The sequence below is a fragment of the Bos mutus genome, chromosome 20 (genome assembly GCF_027580195.1).
Source record: "Bos mutus isolate GX-2022 chromosome 20, NWIPB_WYAK_1.1, whole genome shotgun sequence".
Classification (NCBI taxonomy): Eukaryota; Metazoa; Chordata; class Mammalia; order Artiodactyla; family Bovidae; genus Bos; species Bos mutus.
Window position 1 is genome coordinate 65,610,946 of NC_091636.1, and position 22,565 is coordinate 65,633,510.

General features: G+C 45.7%; 1 protein-coding gene across 1 annotated transcript in view; it reads right to left on the bottom strand.

Moving 5' to 3' along the window:
* Positions 1-22,565, bottom strand: part of ADCY2 (adenylate cyclase 2) — a 456,623-nt gene that overhangs the window by 418,014 nt on the left and 16,044 nt on the right. Inside the window, exon 2 of the mRNA XM_070357742.1 lies at positions 19,371-19,568. Coding sequence (XP_070213843.1) covers positions 19,371-19,568 — 198 coding nt within the window. The remainder of the gene's footprint in view (positions 1-19,370; positions 19,569-22,565) is intronic.

Below are 22,565 nucleotides of genomic sequence, written 5' to 3' on the forward strand. Positions count from 1 at the left end.
CGACAGAGGATGAAGTTGGTTGGATGGCATCACCGACATGATGGACATGAGATTGAGCAAACTCTGGGAGTTCGTGATGGATAGGGAGGCCTGGCATGCTGTAGTCCATGGGGTCGCAAAGAATCAGAATCGACTGACTGAAATGGAACCTTGATATAGAAAAATCAGAACTTTAAATCTCAAATTCGGAGCTTGATAAAATGTACTGTATACCGTCCTGCGCATTTATAGGATGCATTCTTCCCTTTATCATGAGGCTCTTTAGATCCCCAGTACCACTCCTCACCCCCTGCCACTACTCACTTAAAACATATGTGTTACAGGAATTGTCGTTGCCTTTTTCTTTATGGATTCCTGATTCTGCTGCTTCCTTATCTCTTTCCTGTTCCTCTCTTCTCCTCTGTGTTCTGTCCAGGGTTTTCATCGACAAAGTAGTAGGAAACATATAATTCCAAAATCCACGTATCTTGACCCTCTCAAACTTGAGAAAGAAGAGTTTGTTGATACGATTGGGATACATGTTTTTCCTAGTAGATTTATTGAAGCTTTTTATTGAAGTCAGATTTTGGTCTTCTATCTCTAGAAATTCTAAAGTTTTCTGTTGACTATGAATAAATTTAGGTGCCATAGTTTAAAAGTATTAGCATTTTGTCGGAAAATTAGCATTTTCCTGAAAAACACACTTTCAAATCACACACACAAAAAAAGATGTGGAGAAGGTAACTGATGGAAGAGGATGACAGGATTTGAATCAATCTACAATAGCTATTTCACTTAATTCTTCTGTGCTAATGTGATCATTGTTATCACAGGTCAACAGAGACAAACTGTCAAAAATACAACCATGTCACATTCAACAATGTGCATATGTAAAGTTTGAAGGCACAGATTCCTTCATTTTAATCCTTCATTTTGTCAACAGCTTTGCTTTGTTTTTTTTTTTTTTTTTTTAAACAGTTGGAAACCAAGGGAAACAGGTAACATTCTGCCTTTTAAAATATTTTCTTGGCCAAGCCCTACAGCATGTGGGATCTTAGTTCCCCAACCAGGCAAGCAAGAATTGGAAGCACAGTCTTAACCACTGGACTGCCAGGGAAGTCTCCAAGGAAAACAATTAATTCAATTAGAATAACAATTATTTTATAGGATTTAAGGATTATGGCCATTAATTAATCCCCCAGGTATTTATTCCAGGAAAATGTGATTATATCACCATTCAGCTATTTCTTTTAAGTGATCATATTCTTTGAACATTTTGAGTTTTGTTACTGTTAAATATGGATCCCAGTGACCAAATCACACCATTGCTCAGTATTACATTCCCAAGCATTGGCAGAATGCTAAAGAGTATTTTTAAAGTTTGAAAAATAGAACATGTTTTATTACAACTAGCAAAAACACACATTTGGGTTTAAAAAAAATGAGGAGGGCTATAGTGAAGGACAGGGAAGCGTGGTGTGCTGCACTCCACTGAGTCGCAGAGTCAGACATGACTTAGCGACTGAGCGATGTTGTTGTTTTTTTTCCAGGACGGTGAACAATCACCCCACAGAGGCTGCAGGACAGATAGCAGCGGGAGAGATGCTGCTCTCAAAGGCTGATAATGGGGTCAGACTCCAAAAGCTGGGCTGGGACCCACCACCCACAGCAAACCCAGGTCAAAGGCAAAGTGGTGTTCAGTAGAACTGATGTTCTTTCTATTTTATTCTAAAATGTGAAGCACAGAATAAAACCAGAATTTTTAAAAGTACAACAAATCATATGACAGCTTCTCCTAAACACAGCTCACAAACTGAACATATGTCACAGTAGCTTTCAATTTTTTCATACATACACGTATATATTTACGAAACACTCACACTGAGAAAGCCACAGCTAGTCTCCTTTTCACATTATCTTTTCTTTCCTCCAAAACCAAAAAGCAGATATCAGTGCATTATTCTTCTCATTCATGTTTTTTTTATTCTTTTGATACTTGCAACTGTAAGTATTCAATATAGAGCTATATATAAAATTAGCATCACTTTGCCACTTCCTTTTCCACTCAGCTTCCAAGATTTCTCGGTGTTTATATACATATGTAAATCTATTTATTCCTTTGAGACTTATTTGGTATTTCATTGAACAAAAACACTGTAACTGATTCACCCGTGTCCCCACCAATTCGTCTATGTACCTCCTTGGGTAGACGTGTAAGGCTGCTTCTTGAGTGCCTACAAAGAAAGGAAAGTAACCGGGGCGGGTCTTTCCTTTTACGTCTCGCCATCAGTGTTCTTTCATAGTTAAAAAAAGAGTTTTTCCCCGTCATGCCTTATTTAAGAAACCCTTCCCTACACTGGTGTTATAGAGATTTTTCTCTACATGTCTATGAAAACCTTAATGATTTACTGTCCTCATTTAGATTTTAACCCACCTAGGATTCATACGGAATAAAATAGGAATCAGATTATTTCCATAAGAAAACTCAACTTCTTTCGTTTGTTCATTTATATCAAGGATTCCTTTTTTTTCACTTACTGAATAGTCCACCCCACCCGCACTATGTTTTAATTCCATCTCTACTGTAAAAGACAAGTCTCTTGAGTTCTCTCTCGCCTTGGTCTACTCATCTGTACCTGGGTCAATGTGATAAAGTTATTTTTTATTTTATTATAATAACCCCCCATTTATTTCCCTTCTAAAAGAACTTTGGTTCACCTGTCAACCAAAAAAAGTTATTTCATTGCTTCACCATTTTTAGAGGAATCCATCTGTGTTACACTTCTTAAAAGCTTTGGTTCTTTAGTTGCCTTCTCCATCAGGAGGTACAACAGTAATAAAAAGGCTTTTTCCCCCCATATGAAGGGTATTAAAGGAAATACAGATTGGTGACCTAGGCATATTATGCATGTACCATGTTCAATTTTAAAAATTCTTTTAAAAAGCAAGCTGAACAGAGACTGAATTTAATACAACTCAGCAACTGATTTCTCCATCTTATAAAAAATTAAATAGGTAATAAATCTGTGCTCGAGGAATCATCTCCTTTTTAGACTTGATAAAAACAAAAATATTACCATTCTCTTAGACCACCTCAGCAACTTCATCCTCCTTAAAGACCGCACCTTTCTTTAGACACTATAAAGGCGACAGGGGACACAGCCAGAACAGTACGGCAGCTCACCCGGGGTTCCAGCCTTCCACCTGCTATGTGGTTTAGGGCAATCACAGAGCCTCTTCCCGCATCTCAGGTTTGGGGGTTTCTTTTTCTTGTTTAAAATGGGAATGACACCTCCCACTTGAGGATACTGTGCCCATAACACAGAATGGAGGATGAAAATTCTGTGTACGAAACCTCACACACCAGTTTTACCATTTTGAAAGTGAAAGTCGCTCAGTCGTGTCTGACTCTTTGTGACCCCATGGACTGTAGCCCACCAGGCTCCTCTGTCCATGGAATTCTCCAGGCCAGAATATTGGAATGGGTAGCCTTTCCTTCTCCAGGGGATCTTTCCAGCCTAGAGATCGAACCCAGGTCTGCCGCATTGCAGAGGGATTCTTTACCAGCTGAGCCACCACTGAGATGTAACTGCTGGTAGAGTCCACTTCATATGCTAAGCACAGGTGTTTCTCCAGGTATGTGCTTTGTAACTCTTTTTTCCAGTCTTTGGCTTGCATGTTTACTTTCAAAAAAGTGTCTTTGAGTAGTAAAAGTTTTTACATTTTTTGATCAAGTCCTACTGATCAGGGCTTTTTCTTAAAAGCTGACATTAAGCTTCCTAACCCAACGGTACCAAGATTTTTTCACATGTTTTCTTCTGGAAGTTTTATATTTTTTAGGACTAACTTTAACCCTATGATCCATTTTGAGTTAATTTTTTCTTTTGTATTTATTTTTTGCCCAAGACCATCTAATTTTTTCAGCAGCTATTGTTGAAAAGCTTATACCTTTCCCCCATTAAACTGGCTTGGAACACAGTCAAGAATAAATTGACTACATAGGCATGAGCTATTTCTGGATAATCTATTGTATTCCATCGGCCTGAATGTCTATTTTTACACCAATGCTATCCTAGGTTGATTACTAGAGTTTCATAACAAATACTGAAATCCAGTAGAGCAAGATCTCCATGTTCTGCTTTTTTTTCGTATTTGTTCTAGCTCTCCTAGGTATTTTGCATGTCCATACATATTTTAGAATCTGCCTGTGACTCTCTATACAAAACATGCTGAGGCTGCATTGGCTCTACAGAAGGAATTAAGGGAGAACTGCCAACTTAGCCACACTGAGTCTTCAGATCCATGAACAGAGTCTGTCTCTCCACTTACTCATTTCATTCATTTCTGTTCAACAAGGTCGTATATTTTTCTGCACAGATGAGTTATACACATTTATTCAAATATACTCCTAGGTATTTTACATTTTGATACTGTATTAAATGATATGTTTTTCAATTGCTGGTTGAAAGAGTCTCATATCTAGGAATACAATTTATGTCCGGCCTTATAAACTGCATGCATGCTTAGTCACTTCAGTCATATCCCAACTCTTTGCAACCCTATGGACTGTAGCCCTCCATGCTTCTCGGTCCATGGGATTCTCCAGGCAAGAACACTGGAGTGGGTTGCCAACCTCACTAAACTCACTTCCTCGTTCTGGCAGCATTTTTTAAGTTCCTCAGGACTTCTAATATAATGGACACTGCACACAGAGAGATAAAGCCAGCCTAACTCCTTACGTTCCTGTGCCTTTGACTCTTCTCCTGACCTTATCCAGATCCCAAGTGACAGCTTTCAGTTCTTCCCTTATAAGTATGATGCTATATGGTGCTACACTTTTTTGAAATTGCTCTTTATTGGTTTGAGGAAGTTCCTTTCTTTGTAGACTGCTGAGGGATGCTACCAAGAGTAGGTGTTGAATTTCATCAGATATTTTCTCCGTATCTACCAAAATGATGGTTCAGTTCAGTTCAGTCGCTCAGTCGTGTCCAACTCTTTGTGACCCCATGAAACGCAGCACGCCAGGCCTCCCTGTCTATCACCAACTCCCGGAGTTCACTCAGACTCACGTCCATCGAGTCAGTGATGCCATCCAGCCATCTCATCCTCTGTCGTCCCCTTCTCCTCTTGCTCCCAATCCCTCCCAGCATCAGAGTCTTTTCTAATGAGTCAACTCTTCGCATGAGGCAGCCAAAGTACTGGAGTTTCAGCTTTAGCATCATTCCTTCCAAAGAAATCCCAGGGCTGATCTCCTTCAGAATGGACTGGTTGGATCTCCTTGCAGTCCAAGGGACTCTCAAGAGTCTTCTCCAACACCACAGTTCAAAAGCATCAATTCTTTGGCACTCAGCCTTCTTCACAGCCCAACTCTCACACCCATACATGACCACAGGAAAAACCATAGCCTTGACTAGACGGACCATTGTTGGCAAAGTAATGTCTCTGCTTTTGAATATGCTATCTAGATTGGTCATAACTTTCCTTCCAAAGAGTAAGTGTCTTTTAATTTCATGGCTGCAGTGATTCTGGAGCCCAAAAAAATAAAGTCTGACACTGTTTCCACTGTTTCCCATCTATTTCCCATGAAGTGATGGGACTGGATGCCATGATCTTCATTTTCTGAATGTTGAGCTTCAAGCCAACTTTTTCACTCTCCACTTTCACTTTCATCAAGAGGCTTTTTAGTTCCTCTTCACTTTCTGCCATAAGGGTGGTGTCATCTGCATATCTGAGGTTATTGATATCTCTCCCAGCAATCTTGATTCCAGCTTGTGCTTCTTCCAGTCCAGCGTTTCTCATGATGTACTCTGCATAGAAGTTAAATAAGCAGGGTGACAATATACAGCCTTGACGGACTCCTTTTCCTATTTGGAACCAGTCTGTTGTTCCATGTCCAGTTCTAACTTGCTTCCTGACCTGCATACAAATTTCTCAAGAGGCAGATCAGGTGGTCTGGTATTCCCATCTCTTTCAGAATTTTCCACAGTTTATTGTGATCCACACAGTCAAAGTCTTTGGCATAGTCAATAAAGCAGAAATAGATGTTTTTCTGGAACTCTCTTGCTTTTTCCATGATCCAGCGGATGTTGGCAATTTGATCTCTGGTTCCTCTGCAATTATTGAAATGACCTGTTAATGCAGTAAATCACATGAATTGGTTTTTGAATGTTAAACCAACTCAGCATTCTTGATATAAACTCCATTGTTTTGCTGGAGTAAATTTACTAAAAGTTTTTAAAAATTTGTGCATCTGTGTTCGAGAGAGAGACTGATCTGTAGTTTCCTTTCCTTGTAGTATCTTTGGCTTTGGTATCAGAGTAATGCTGGCCTTATAAGTTGGGAATTATGTTCCTTCTCTTTGCAGAGGAACTTGTACAGCTGGGATTATTTCACCCTTAAGCTTTGGTAGAACTCACCAGGGAAGGCATTTGGATCTGAAATTTCCTTTGTGGGAAGATATTTAATAACATGTTCAAATTAGTTCACACATATAGAGCAATTTAATTTTCTATTTCTTCTTGAATGAGCTTCAATAGTCTGCTTTCCAAAGAATGTGTCCATTTCATCTAGATTGTAGAACTTAACAGTGTAACACTGTTCATATTTCCTTATCTTCTTTTTAAGAAAGTAGGATATATAGGAACAATCTTTCTCACATTTCCAACCTGGTGATTTTGTCTTCTATCTTTATTTCTGATTAGTCTGGATAGAGATTTATCAATTTTATGGATCTCCCTAAAGAACTGGTTTTGACTTCACTTTTTTCTGTCCACAACTTTTTGTGTTTTTTTTTAATTCCTTTTTATTTCCTTTCTTCTAATTTGTACTCCTTTTCCCAGTTTCTGACGTTGGAAGCTTCAGTTGTCAATTTGAGCCCTTTCCTCTTTCATACTATAAACATCTGATGCTGTAAATTTCTAAGTGCCATTTTAGGTGCCCCCTACAAACTGCGATCTATCACGTGTTCATTTCATTCAATCCAACATACTTTCCAAACCCCCTTGTAATTTCTTCTTGGCCTTCAGGGCATTTAGAAACGGGTTGTTTAGTTTCCAAATATTGATTGATATTTCAAACTCTTTTATGTCATCGATTTTTAATTTAAGTCCATTATGGCCAAAGCACAAACTTTGTGCAAAAAGTGATCCTTTTAAGCATAATGGGACTTCTATGATCCAGAATATGGTCCCTCTTGGTAAATATTCCACATGTGCTGAAAAGAACACATATTCTGTATGGTTGGGTGAAGAGCTCAAAAAATATCAATCAGAACAACTTGTCTGGTGATACTTTTTGTGAATCGTCTATATCCTTATTGATTTTCTTTCTTATTGTCTCATCTGTTGGAGATAGGGTGTTTCAGTCTCTGTGTTAGATATGGGTTTTCACATTATTTGGATCTCTCTTAGGTATACAGGTTTTTGGAACCATTACGTCTTCTTGATGAACTGATTCGCCTTCAGTACTGAAGAATCTGTCTCTCCTGCTTGCTCTCCAGGTCTTGTGTGTTTGCTCAGCCGTGTCCAGCTCTTTCGCGACCCTATGAACTGTAATCCACCAGGCTCCTCTATCTATGGGATAGATATCTATGGGATAGATATCTATGGGAAATCTATGGGCTTTCCCAGAGAGGAATACTGGAGTGGGTCTGCAGGCCGTGTCCCAGGAAATTTCTTTCCCAGAGGTTCTTCTCCCGTGTGTACCAAGCTGGGCTCAGGCAAGACTCAGGGACCCTCTACAAATCTTCAGAGCTCCCTCTGTCTCTGTAGTTTTCTCCTCTCTCCTCTTAGGTTTTCTGTCCTGCGCAATTTCAGCACCATCACCTTTCCAAACTCTGATTTCTGGTTTTTCAACTCTCTGAAATTGCTGGGTGAGGATGATGTTAGCGGCTGCTGAGCAAAGGAAATCTGAAGTACCAAATACCAAGGAAGCTAAGTAAGGTGTTGCTTAGCAACTCTTAATAGGAAATAATTTAAACTCTGGATGTATTTTTTTTCCTGAGAACTTGCTGCTCCAGCCTGGAGTCTAGAATTCACCCCCCTTCACACAGGCAGCTCCCCTGCATGCACACGTGGGTATACACACACACAGTCCCCATCTGACAATTACAAGGTCTATTATTCACCAGCTCCCATGAGTATGTCTCTTTGGATACAACAACATCATCCACGATTCAAGGTCAAAGTCACTGGAAGTCTATGACAAATACAGCATTTTACAAACTCATCTAGCAAATACAAGGCACACGATGCAGGAAGCCCTAAGATATCACCATCAAAGCGTTTCCATTTAATGAGTCAGTAACAGATGTGTTGAAAGCTTAAAGAACATTCTTCCTCCCCTGTAAAGTTCGAGCTCTTTCAGGAAAACACTACAGACTCCAGACTACAAGCCTGATTCCTTCTTCTGACCTCACACTGACCTCTCCAGAGGCCGTGAGAGCTGCACACAGGACCAGGATCCTGGTGACAGTGGCGACCCCCCAGGACACATACCTTACTGGAAGAGTGGGCCACCCAGTAAAAGGACTTTTGAGCCTGAAGGGTTTTTCCAACAGGGGAGGAAGGGGTTGGTTACTAGTACACAGAAGCTAAGACAGACCCAGATGAGAAAACGAGCAGAAAGAAGTGAATTTACAGGGAATCAGTTAATAAGAGTTACGTTCATTTCAGTATAAAAGCAATCACTGATTTCCAAACAATAATACTACTAACATGGACACGTGGACATTAGATCCCTGGGCCGAAATGTCCCATTTCTCTTACTGACCCGTCCAATGAATGAAAATACCTCCAGATGGGAATATCACTAGCAATTCAGAACAGTGATAGGATTAATTTTTGGCATCTCTGAAGCAATAGCTCCCCCCACGCCATGAAGTTTTTCCAGATCACATGCAACCCCAAAGTGATTCAGAAAGAACAATCCAGAATTCCCAAATGCCCCCATTCCTCGACGCACAATAGTTCACCATTTGCCAAGGCACCACAAGGTCGCCAAAAACACGAGGCAGGTGGAGATGACGTGTGACGATCGTGGTGCCAGAATGTCGGGTTCAAATTCTGGCTCTCCTACTCACTGTGTGACACTGGGAAAGTTGCTTCACCTCTCTGGGTTTCAGCTTTCTCATCTTCAAATTGCAGGTAATAATAGTATTGTCTTCGCAGGGCCTTACAGACCAGGAAGTCACGTATGTAAAGTAAATGAATGCTGTCTGGAGCATGGAAGAACCAGGATCCAGGAAGTGGCATCTCTCCTCGTAACCGGGGAGGAGATGAGCAGAGAGAATGTGTCCACTCGTTCGGTTAGTTTGTCAAGTATTTGCAGTGTGATCTCCACGTGTCTGAAACCGTGCAACATGCTGGGAACAGAGCAGCAAACAAAAATGCCTCCAGGGCCACTCGGCCTTCAAAAGGAGTGTTGACCTGGGGGTGGGGCAGAGTGAGGACCACAAAGCTGGGAGGTCAGAACAGCAGCATCCCTCCTGCAGTCAAATAATCGTTTAAGGGCAGATGCCAATCTTAAGGACCCTGGCTTAGGCTCCTCTAGAGAAAAGCATGGGAGGAGATAAAAGAAGAAGGGAACACTCGAAGGGAACACACAGATTGTTCCAGAAACACCGATAGAACTGTCTACTCAAGCAGGGTCGCGGGGTTGGGGCTGGGAAGCCCCAGGGAGGGTGGTGACACGTTCTCAGTTCACTGCAAGCCTGTGTGGTTTTCCCAGTGCTCGGGCTGGGAACACATGGTAGAGAGAATATAGAAATGCCACCTCCACGCTCAACAGCCAGAAATACGTAGTTATCTCAAAATAACTACCCTTCGGGCTGCGTCCAGCTGTGCTGTGCTTCCTTCAAATACACACTTCATCAGTATGTTTCTGGCCTTTGTTTTTTCCAAAAAACAAAAAGCAGAGGGGTTAGAAAAAAAAAAATATATATATATATATATATATCTTTGTCATTTAATGACATAATTTGTATATTACTTTACATTTTTCTCAGATTTGTTCTTTTTCATATTGAGTCCAAAATGTCACCTAAGAAACAGCTGAGGTGCACAGAAGCACCCAGAGATGGTTTTCTTGGCTCCCCAGGAACATGCTGGGTTTTCTCCTTTCATCCCTATGCTACTAGGTTCTTTAATAGCTTTCCAAATCACTGCACTTAAAAACCAACTCTGTACCGTTTCAAAGCCAATGAGAGGCCTTTCTTTTCTTTCATTTTTCACCCTTTTCTCAATAAAAAAAAAAATGATGTTCAAGCACTGATGTCCTATTTTTGTAGGAAAACACACATGGGAACATGCTGAATGGCTGGCATCCTTTTAGGTAACAGGACAAAGAAAGTCCCCTCTTCCCAGAGCAAAATGTTAGCCATTCACGTTGGTAAGTTAACAAATCTATACAATAACACAACCTGGTCTCCCTGCCAAGGCAGAAATGGGGCTGCCAGAAATGGAAGATTTTATTTAACTCTATTCAGTGAGCCCTTAGTACGAGGGAAGCAGAACTCTGGAATCAAACTCAAGTACAGCTCACTCTCTGGTCCTCACTTGGCCAATCCAGGGACCACAGGCTAACATCAGCCATCATAGACGACTGCTTTCCTGACCCGCCACCTTCTCAACAGTCTTCTTATCTCAAAGGGAAGGTCCTAAGTCAGTGGTTTTCAGCTGAGATGCAATAGATTTGCCTTGTTAGAAAGTCATAAATTAAAACATCACCTAGGGTTTCCCTGCTGTCTCAGTAGTCAAGAATCTGCCTGTCAATGCAGGAGAAACTGGTTCCATCTCTAGTCGGGGAAGTTCCCATAGGCCACGGACCAACTAAGCCGGTGCCCCGTAACTACTGAATCTACATACTGCAACTACTGAAGCCCGTGTGTATACAGCCTGTGCTCTGTAACAAGAAAGGCCACGGGAATGAGAAGCCCATGCCCCATGACTAGAGAAAGACAGTGCGCAGCAGCAAAGACCCAGCACAGGTGAAAATACATAAATTACATATATATATATATATATTATCACCTAAAAGTTAAGGCTTCACTAAGTGAACCAAAGATACCACAAAAAAGGAAAATGTCATGTCATGCCTATAAAAACCCCAAAGAAGCCTTTTCCTTATCAGACAGGCAGAGCAAACCAACCTAACGTGCAAACATTTGTCTACAAGGCAATGCGCTTGATCACAGGTCATTTTCTCTTTCTGTTCCTGACTGTGGATGATTGATTTCAGCAGGCTAGTCACACATAAGAACATTTCTACTTCTGCAGACCCTGGTTTTAAAATGGGTCAAAAACCTCCACTGCTGCTGCTGCTGCTAAGTCGCTTCAGTTGTGTCTGACTCTGTGCAACCCCACAGACAGCAGCCCACAAGGCTCCCCCGTACCTGGGATTCTCCAGGCAAGAACACTGGAGTGGGTTGCCATTGCCTTCTCCAATGCAGGAAAGTGAAAAGTGAAAGTGAAGTCGCTCAGTCGTGTCCGACTCTTAGTGACCCCATGGACTGAGGCCTACCAGGCGCCTCCGTCCATGGGATTTTCCAGGCAAGAGTACTGGAGTGGGGTGCCATTGCCTTCTCCGAAAAACCTCCACAGCATATATTTAATCTCCAGGTGGACTTGCAGTTTAAGTGAAAGTCAACATCAAGAGCAACTGTCAAATATCTAAGAGTGGGAAGTAAATATGAGAGCCAACAGGCCACGAGATGGGATTGGCTTCCTGCAGCAGGAGACTGTCCTCCTAGGCAACAGAGTGCCTTCCATGAAACGCTATCATGAGTTGAATGGTGTCCTCCCCAAAGATGTGTTCAAATCCTCACCCCTATACCTGGGCCAGCCAGCCAGTGAGTGTTCAGTTGTGTCTGACTCTCTGCGACCCCATGCACTGGAGCTCACCACGACAAATTCCTCTGTCCCATGGAATTCTCCAGGCAAGAATACTGGAGCGGGTTACCATTTCCTATTCCAGGGGATCTTACCGAACCAGGGATCAAACTCACATCTCCTGCACTGGCAGCTGGATTCTCTACCTCTGAGCCACCTGGGAAGCCCCACCTGTGAATGTGACCTTCTTTAAAATCAGGGTCTTTGCAAACATGGTCAAGTTCAGCAGAAATCATGAGAGTTCCCTAAGTCCAATATGATGGGTGGCCTTATAAGAATCGGAGAGACACAGGTATAAGAGCACCATGCGATGATGAAGACAGATGTTGAAGAGGTGTGTCTGCCATCCACAGAGTTTCCCAGCAGGCACGTGATGCTGGAAGGGGCAGGGAAGGGCTGGACCCAGAGCCTTCGGGGAAGCGTGACCCTGTCCACATCTTGATTTTGGACTTTACGCTCCAGAGCTGGGAGCCACTATTTGTCAACTGTGATGAGGCCTCTCTGGATAGGACCTGGCTATCAGGAAGGCTGCTCAGACAGGAAGAGCTGCTGTGCCAATGTGACGGCCCCGGGCATCCCCAAAAGAGGGGACTGGGGGCCCCAGACGTGCTGCCACTGATGTCTTTAGAAAAACAAAAATGATCCCTTCTCCTAAAGGAATACAGGAGACTGATACCTTGTTTCCTCCTCTCCTAGCCAAGTTTAAATTTTTCATGTGGTTTCCAACCATTCAGGAAAAGAAGGTCAAGTGCGTTGATAGCACCTCCACCCTTTGATCATGAGGATGTCATCTCGCACACGATGGGGAGGGGGTGGTGGTGGTGGTGGTTTAGTCGCTAAGACGTGTCCAACTCTTGTGACCCCATGGACTGTAGCCCACCAGCTTCTTCTATCCATGGAATTCTCTAGGCAAGAATACTGGAGTGGGTTGCCACTTCCTTCTCCAGTGGGCGGTGGGCAGGGGATTTCAGCAAACCCAATCCAAGCTGAAGCAGGCGGGCAGACCCTCCCTGCAGAGGTATGAGTGTATGTGCGTGTATGTATACTTAGCATGTATGTGCGTGTATGTACACTTAGCATGTATGTGCACTTAGCATGTGTGTGCGCGTGTGTGCACTTAGCGTGTATGCATGTGTATGTGCACTTAGCATGTATTTGCGTGTGTGTACACTTAGCACATACACACAGCAGTGTTAACAGGAACCCCGAACTCTGCGGTTTACCACCCAGCTTCCCTCTGACTGCTGGAACCACCAACAAAATGTCATTTTTAAATAATTCTCGTCCAGGAGGCGGCTGCATGGAACACACGTCAGCTAGGTGGGGATGATGGCAGCATGGGCTGGGAGGGGACTCAAATCGGGGGTGACACGAGCTGAACTAAAACTACCAGCAACGCCAGGTCTCCGCACGCACTCAGGGCTGGGAGGCCAAAGCCACCAGCTTCTTCTCCATGTTTTCCTTATTTCACCAGCAGCTGCTTCCAAACCACGTCGATGCCCAACCTCCAAACCTGCCACCCTTTCTCCAGCGGGTACATTCTCCAGTCCACATGCTGCAAAATCATGCCTCTCTGATCAAAAGCAGAACCATCAGTCTGAAGTGGTGCCCTGGCCACTCAGGACAATTCCAGTTACTGAGCCTTTAAGAACTGGGTCTTCAGAAGACAACATGGACAGGCAGCCTTGGTAAACACAGAGTTTCTCAGACGCAGCCCCGCAGACACTCGGGCTGGGTGATCCTTAGACATGCTGCTGGCCCGTGCGTTGTAGGCTGTTTGTAGGATTCTCAGCAGCATCTCTGGCGTCTACGCACTAGATGACCCCTAACCAGGCTGTGATAGTCAGAGATACTGCCAGACTGGGAAATGTCCCTGGGGGTGAAACTGCTCCCAGTTGAGAACTACTGGGATCCCAGGTAAGGCTGCCCTCTGGAGTCAGACCCTCTGAGTTCAAATCGCCTGTTCCGCTCACTCCCCAGCAGCCTGGCTGTGACCAAGGGACCTGTGTGGAAGTCTAGGTGCTGGGTGAGCTCGGGTACCATCGCGCACACCCCACGGAGCTATGAAAAGATGGAATGGGTTTGTGGAGGGAAAGTACCCAGAATGGGGCGGTGCTGTCCGGACGACACCGGTGCTGGCAGCTCCGGTTCTGGGTTGTGTGCTGGCTGTTGATGGCTGAGCAAAACTCCACCCACACGTGCTGGGAAGAACCAACCTCAGCAGAACGAGATCGGCCTTTGCCCTAGGCTCCTGGGAGTGGATCACTCGGACCCCAGAAATGCCCCGCCTAACAGGACTGTTTGTGTCCCTGGAGGCTCTGGCCAGCAGACCATCTGAGATGTGATTCAGGAAGGGGGCTCAGGGCCACACAGAGTCCGCTCTATCTGTAGAGGGGCTGAGACCCACAGCCAGCCGTGCAGGGGCACGCAATGAGTCCTAGGCAAAACATGGGCATACGAGGGTCTGATGACGCTCCCAGGGAGGCGCTATTCCCCATACATGGCATGACATGCTACAGCTAGGAGGGCATGGCTGTTGTGTCTCCAGATGGACCAGACAACAGATGTTCCACACTCTGCAGTTCTCCTGCACACTCCGCTTGGCTGACGCTAAACTGTGTTCTTTAAGAAACCATGCATGTGTGCTAAGTTGCTTCAGTCACATCTGACTCTTTGTGACCACATGGACTGTAGCCCACCAGGCTCCTTTGACCATGGGATTCTCCAGTCAAGAATACTGGAGTGGGTTGCCATGCCCTCCTCCAAGGGATCTTCCCTACCCAGGGACTGAACCCATGTCTCATAGCTCCTGCATTGGCAGGCAGGTTCTTTACCACTAGTACCACCTGGGAAATCTGTAAACATGAGTATTAACAGCTTTCAAGGGTTCTGTGGGTCCTTCTGCAAGTTATTGAACCTCACGGGGGTCTTGGGATCCCCAAACCTGCCACTGTTGTCAGCGGTGAGGGGGGCCCCGTGTGGACTGTCCCCATCGGTGCACCCCAGCCACTCCTCACAACAGCACCGGGAGTGGAAGCATCCTCTCTCAGATCAAGCCTGGAGCTCACTCCCTCGAGCGCAGTGAACCGACTGACACTTCCCGGAGGTCAGAACGTCAGCGTTCATCAAGGGGCCTGCATCTGTGATGTTGACACCAAAAGACGCCAGGGAGACAACTTTGGGTTAACCGGGCAGAATGACCGCATTTCAGGTTTCCTCCTGAATGATCAGGAGTGTTGGGAAGGAGTTCAGACTCCAGCAGAGGAATGGGGCTCAAGTGGCCTCTTCTGTTTGTTTTTTATTTTCTTGCATTTAGAATTTTACTGGAGGGTCTAATGATGTGCACATGTCAAGAAGAAATAAGACATTAACATTGGAATGAAATAAATAAAGCTTCCTATTCATAGATGGCGTGGACACAGCGAAAAATCAAAGGATGAGCACCACTTAGCTCAAGTAATTTCTCAGGTATTTGGTCAACCAACAGGGTTGTCCCCAACAGGACCTACTGTCCAGCACAGGGAGCTCTGCTCACTATTATATACGAAGCTAAATGGGAAAGTACTTTGAAAAAGAATATATACACATTCGCTCTCCTCCACCGCGGGTGCCCAGCTCAACTCTTCTCTTGGGCACCCCATCTCCTTCTAAGTGGGCGCCTCCAGCCCCCGTTGTGTGTGTGCGTGTGCTCAGTCTCCTAGTCATGTCCTCTGTGACCCCAAGGACTGCAGCCCACCAGGCTCCTCAGTCCATGGGATTTCCCAGACAATAACACTGGAATAGGTTGCCATTTCCTACTCCAGGGGATCTTCCCAACCCAGGGTCAAACCCACATCTTCTGAGTTGCCTGCATTGGCAGGCGGACTCTTCACCACTACCATCACCTGGGAAGCCCTTACTCAACTGTGTGTGTGTGTGTGTGTATGTGTGTGTGTGTGTTAGTTGCTCAGTCATGTCCATTTCTATGCAACCCCATGGACTGTAGCCCACCAGGCTCCTCCATCCATGGGATTCTCCAGGCAAGAATACCAGAGTGGGTTGTCATGCCCTCCTCCTATACTCCAATATAAAATACAAAGTTAAAAGGATAAATTAATTAGTTCAAAGTGGACCTCTTCTGGCAAGAGGTGTGAGCAGCCGCACAGCACAAGGCAAGTGGCCCGGAACAGCTGTGCCCCTAGAGGCGTGCCCAGGCCATGGGGGAGGCCGGACCCCCTGCATGCCCCATCGACAGGGCTGAGGCTCCACGCAGGAGCCCACCCTGCCCAGGGTCCTGGCGGCGTGAGGCCGGCAACCCTGACGTGGGTGGGATCACGGGCAGGGGCCAAGGTGAAAAATATCAGCATGAGGTTGTAAACACCAGCATCCAAGCTAAAGCCAAGAAACAGAGCCAACAAACCAACAGCTGGGAAATTGATCTCAAGTAAATGGAAGTCAAGTGAAAGTGAAAATGTCAGTCACTTAGTTGTGTCTGACTCTTTGCGACCCCATGGGCTGTAGCCTGCCAGGTTTCCCTGTCCATGGAATTTCCCAGAAAAGAATACTGGAGTGGGTTGCCATTCTCTTCTCCAGAGGATCTTCCTGACCCCAGGATCAAACTCTGGTTTCCTACAGTAGAAGCAGATTTTTTACTGCCTGAGCCACCTTAGCAAGTAAAATGACTCTGAAATAAGGATGTTTAAGGCGCTCAAGCTCATCATTGATTCAACGGACGTGACTTTGAGCAAACTCCGGGAGTTGGTGATAGACTGGGAAGCCTGGCGTGCTGCAGTCCACGGGTCGCAAAGAGTCGGACACAACTGAGAGACTGAAAAACAGGAACGGAGATGCTTAAAGAGGTTTCTTACAAACAGGCTGAGAGCAGCAATAAAACCCGAGCGTGTGTCGTAAAACCAGAAGATGAGTAAAAACAGAAAGAAGTGGACACACATACAAATCCAACAGCAACAGACGGGAAAGGAAAGACCCATCTACTAAGGCGAGTCCTGCGCCAGCAGCTCAGGGTGCCATGGATGGACGGCACCTATAGGTGCAAAGACACAGCAGGGAGCAGTCCGCGGGGAAGGAGTTTACGTTCTTCGGGCGAGACACTGATGAACAGCTATGTAACACGCTCTGCAGATGGCCGTAAGTGCTGAGGGAAGACCAGAGAGGGTGGGGGTTGCCTGGTGCGAGGGCAGCCAGCCACCTGGGGAGGCCACTTTGGGGAAGCCCCCAGATGAGGTTAATGAAGCAAACACGTGAGTGTCCACCGATCACGACAGGGTCTGTCATTCACGCAAAAAAAGGAAGCTCAGAGAATTCTGAACAGAAGGAGTATTTGTCCTTCCAGACAGGAAAGTGAAAGTCGCTCAATTGTGTCCGACTCTTTGGAACCCTAAGGATTGTACAGTCCATGGAATTCTCCAGGCCACAGTACTGGACTGGGTAGCCTTTCCCTTCTCCAGGGGATCTTTCCAACCCAGGGATTGAACCCAGGTCTCCTACATTGCAGGCAGATTGTTTACCAGCTGAGCTATAAGGGAAGCCCAAGAATACTGGAGTGGATAGCCTATCCCCTCTCCAGGGGATCTTTCCAACCCAGGAATCGAACCAGGGTCTCCTCCATTGCAGGTGGAGTCCTTACCAACTGAGATATGAGGGAAGCCTCCAAACAGGAAGGCTTCTTCGAAAGCTCCGTTGTTAAAAGGTGGCTGCAGTGCTAGGAGAGACCCGGGATCCATGCCACAGACGGCAAAAGATGCTCTTAACCTGCTTCCTGCTTCTGTCCTCATGCACTGGGGTGACGGTGGAGGGACGGTGGACCACGTGGGCCACTGAGAGCAGCGGGTGAGGGTGTGCAGGGAGCAAGCAGGGAGCAGAGGCGTGGGGGCGGCGCCCAGTGCTGCAGCGGGTGAGGGTGTGCAGGGAGCAAGTGGGGGGCAGAGGCGTGGGGGCGGCGCCCAGCGCTGCAAAAGGCTTGAGTCGGGGAACGAGGAGACACCAGGGGAGCCTCTCCGAGCACGGAGCCTCTTTGGGGAAAGGGACAGCACCGTCTCCATCTGGGCCCCCGTCTCAGCATCCTTTACACCAGAGAGACCAACCCGAGTTCACTCTGCCCAGCCTCTCCCTTCACAGAAGGAACTGAGGGTCAAAGACGAGGATGCTTTGTCTGAGATTGCAGGATAGAACTCTCTGGAAACCCCATTCTTGGGCTCCCTGTGGGCTCTGTCCAGCTCAGGCCCTTGCCCTGGCACTCGAACCCCTTTTTTTTTCTTTTTCTTTTTTTATTTTTCAAATTTTGAAAGTATGATAACGTATTTACAGGAGACTTGAAAAATACAAAACAAGGGTACACATAGCTCTACTAGATATTATAATTATTTTCTAAGTAGATAAATTAAGGTTTTTCAGTATGACAGTCTCAATATGAAACTGTCAAAAATTAATAGAAGGAAGAGACAGGAAAGTATAAGGATATAGTAGACCTGAAAAGCACCATTAACCATTTCAGCATAATTAAGATTTATACAGCGTTCGCACAACAGTAGGATACAGATTCTATTCAAGTTCCCATAGACTATAAGGACACAAAACAAGGTGCAAAAGTTGCATGGTCTAAAGGTATTGAAATCAGACAGTCTGTTCTCTTTTCACTGTGGGATTACGTTAGAGGGCAATACCAAAAGATAATGAAAAGTAACACACACATCAGCACTTGAATCCTTCCGTGTGTTCCACCTTGAGTCTCTCTTCTCCGCCTCCCCAGCAACTCCGGGGAGTCTCCTAAGGACTGTGGCTCCTGCGCCTCTCCCTCCCCATCTCTTGGCCCCCAGCAGCTCAGCAACAGCCCTCCTGGCACTCAGCTTCCTCTCTCCCACGACAGGGACAGAACCCCTTGGCGTCAATTACAAGCTTGAAGCTAGTAACTAGGATACCCGCACCCGCGCCTGGAACCATCCGATCAAGCAGCCAGCAGACGAGAGCCACGTGGCCCCAGCACAAGGGGAAAAGCCCACTGGACTACAGTCTCCTAAAGACCTAGCATCCCCCAGACATGGCCCTCTTCTAAACCAAGAGCCTCCCGGGTTCAACATGAGAATGGCGGGTCTCCCTGCTGTTATGGCATCATCATGTTGACACCAAATCTGGAGATCCAGTCCCTGAGCAAACAGTTCAAGTTCAGTCTTTGCGACTTCAAGGCACAGACAGCGGTGCCCACCCCAGGGGGTTCCAGAACAATGGGAGAGTCAAGGGGCTGGAGGAGAAGGAAGTACTAAGGCGTGGTGCGAGTTGCAAAGGCAGCCTCAGCCATTGGAAACAGGTGACAAGGTGAGCCCGGGCGGCCCCTGACCGCCGGCAGGTCTGATGAGTTAAAACGGGCACCAGGTGACTTCACTCTGCAGAGCCCCGTGGGCCAGCTATTTCCGAAGATGGTCTTCTCAGCCTCTGTTTACAGTCTGGGGCCAGGTGTACAGAACCTGGTATGTCACAGATCAAAACACAGAAAGCATTTCGACATCTTACCTGGTCCCAGGGAGAGACGGTGCCCCCGAAACACATGAACAAGTAGCCCATGGCCACGAGGCAGATCCATATCACCAAAGAGAAGAGGCGCAGCAGCTTCTTAAACACCGACTCCACGCACACCAGGATGAAGATCGCAAAGAAGATCGCCAGGGCAGTCGGAACTGTGATTAAAAATGCCACGTGGTCTTCAACTTCCTAAGGAGAGGGAAAAAAACATCACAAAGGGACAATTTAGAAAGCCTGTGGTACCCATGACTTGTTATTAATATTGAAATATTATCAATATCAGTCAAGGTTTAAACAGATCAGGTTTTAAAAGGGACTTCAGAAGTAGAAAATTTGAACTTTCAAAAATTTAAGTTTATTATTAAATAACCATGTTTTTCTACATAAATAACCCAATACTGGGCTTCTCAGGTGGTGAAGTGGAAGAGAATCCTCCTGCCAATGCAAGAGAAGTGGGTTCAATGCCTGGGTTGGGAAGATCCCTTGGAGGATGAAATGGCAACCCACTCCAGTATTCTTGCCTGGGAAATCCCATGGACAGAGGAGCCTGGCGGGCTGTAGTTCATGGGATTGCAGAGTTAGACACACAATCCAGGACTGGATATTTACACAAAACAGCCATGCCATCGAATGCAAATTTTCCCTGGTAAACGAAGAAATGGATTTCATTCAAAAGTAAATGTGAGAACACAGAATGTAAGGATAAAATAAGGCAAACAACTTCAGACAATCAGGTATGCTCTAATCATAGGAAATTAAGGCCTGCAAATGATTTTGAAATGGTTTATTAAAAAAAAAAACCTAAATACTATCTTGGATTCTAAAGCTAGAAGCTTTTCTTTTAATGCATTGCAATTAATGTTTTAACAAGATCAAGGTTAATAGAAAAGGGTCAGAAAGTACTAAAAATAGAAGATGAGAGAGTGGGAAATATTTAGAAGACTGTGCCATTTAGCTAGCTTCCTTTTCCGCCTTTCTTGGGCTCTAGCAGCAAAAGGAAAATGGACATTATTAGCCTGTTACTAATGCATTTTTTAAAACTCCACATTTGCACACTAATAGGCATTTTCTATTCATCTCTATCTAGCCACATAACCCTTCAAACGCACACTATTACAATTCCACACAATACAATAGACCTTGCATTTCCTCTGATTATCCAAACCTGGATTTAGGCTTTAGCTTCTCCAAATATTCTGCTGGAAACTTGCTCTGAACAGCACACGCCATGGGATGGAACACAGTGTAAAAGCTTTAATCTTCAGCTAATACATTTAGTTGATGAAATACTCAAAGGAGTTTCAAGCAAAACAATCCATATAGCCAGGGCCCTAAGAACTTTCACTGAAGTTTCGGAATATTAACACTTACAGTAGAGGGCTCCCCTGGTGGCTCAATGGTCAAGAATCTGCCCGCCCATGTAGGAGACATCTGATTTGGGAAGATCCCACATGCCACGGAGCAATGAAGCCCGAGCACCACCACTACTGAGGCTGCGCTCTAGAGCCTGGGAGCTGCAACTGCTGCAGCCCACGGGCCCCAGAGCCCACGCTCCACAAGGAGAGAAGCCACCGCCATGAGAAGCCCAAGCACTGCAACCAGAGAGTGGCCCCCGCTCACTGCAACTAGAGAAAAAGCCCATGTAGCAACCAAGACTCAGTTCTGCCAAAAATAAGAAAAAAAAAAAACCCTCAAAACTTACAGTACAACCTGGGACATATGGGGTAGGTCTTTCAAATACCAGAGTCTGGGGAAGCCCTCACCTTTTCTGGTGGGTACAGGGTTCACTCTGGGCCACGAGCATCTCTAACTTCACCCTGGAGATGCCCCACCACCTCCTTCAGATATCAGCCCATTGACCACAGGGAGTAGGGCAGGAAGGCGGATGAGGCACACCAGGTGGCAGGCCCAGGCTGACACTCAGGAGAGCAGGGGGGCCTGGACCACCTTCAGCGCCTTCTCTTCCCTTTCCTCTCTCACAGTTACGTATGTCGAGTAACAACTGGGGAAAAGGCAAGAGCAACAATAATCACAGCAAGTACTCACGTCAGTTGCTATTGAGTTGCTAAACTGTGTCTGACTATGACCCTATACACTGCAGCACACCAAGCTTCCCTGTCCTTCACCATCTCCTTTGCTAAAATTCATGTCCTTTGAGTCGATGATGCCATCCCACCATCTCATCCTCTATCGCTCCCTTCTCCTCCTGCCCTCAATCTTTCCCAGCATCAGGGTCTTTTCCAATGAGTCGGTTCTTCGCATCAAATGGCCAAAGTATTGGAGCTTCAGCCTCAGTCTTTCCAATGAATATTCAGGGTTGATTGCCTTTAGGATGGACTGATTTGATTTCCTTGCAGTCCAAGGGACTCTCAAGAGTCCTCTCCAGCACTACAGTTTGGAAGCATCAACTCTAACATGGATGTTTTTCTGCTAAGCACTCAGGTACATTAAGGTCTTTTATTCTTACACCAGCCGTATGAGTGTAGGCACGGTGGCCTGCACAGGTGAGAAAATGCAGGCCTCTGAATGGGAAGGAGGCACCAGGGTCATGGGGCTGACGGAGAGAACGGGGCTTCACCCAGGGAGTGGTCTGTGTTGCCATCACAGCAGAGCCCCGTGCCCTGTGTGCATAAACGATGCATGAGCCCAGGTGTAGCCAGTTCCCCAGTGGCCAAAAGAATGTTTCCAGAACAGCCAGAAGACAGAAGGGCCCAATGGGATGTTCTCACAACCTCCCTCCCCTACTATTTCTGTCCACGATTAAGTGCCTTCTTGTACTCTGACCTTTAGACACAGGTTCCAATCACTGCAAAAGGTTGTCCGGGATCCACCCGCACCACAGTGCTCCCCAGTACCCAGGCACCACGGACCAGGGCACACAAGGACACAGTAGCCTGTTTTCTGAGGACGTCTCATTCAAGGTCATGGCTGCTGCGCACACAGAGCCATGAAAACGTGATTTTACTTTAAACTTCCCCAAATGAAGTTAACTGAGCTGCGAACAGAAAGCCAACCAGTAGAGAAGCAGGACAGCTGCCTTCCTGGTGTGGCTTTTCCATCATTTCATTAACCCCGAAGGAAAGCAACAACTGTTGACTGTATTGGCTTCGGTTATCCAGAAAGGATGAAAGTGGTGTGAAAACCTGCATGACTGTCAAGTGAAAAGTGTGAGTCACTCAGTCATGT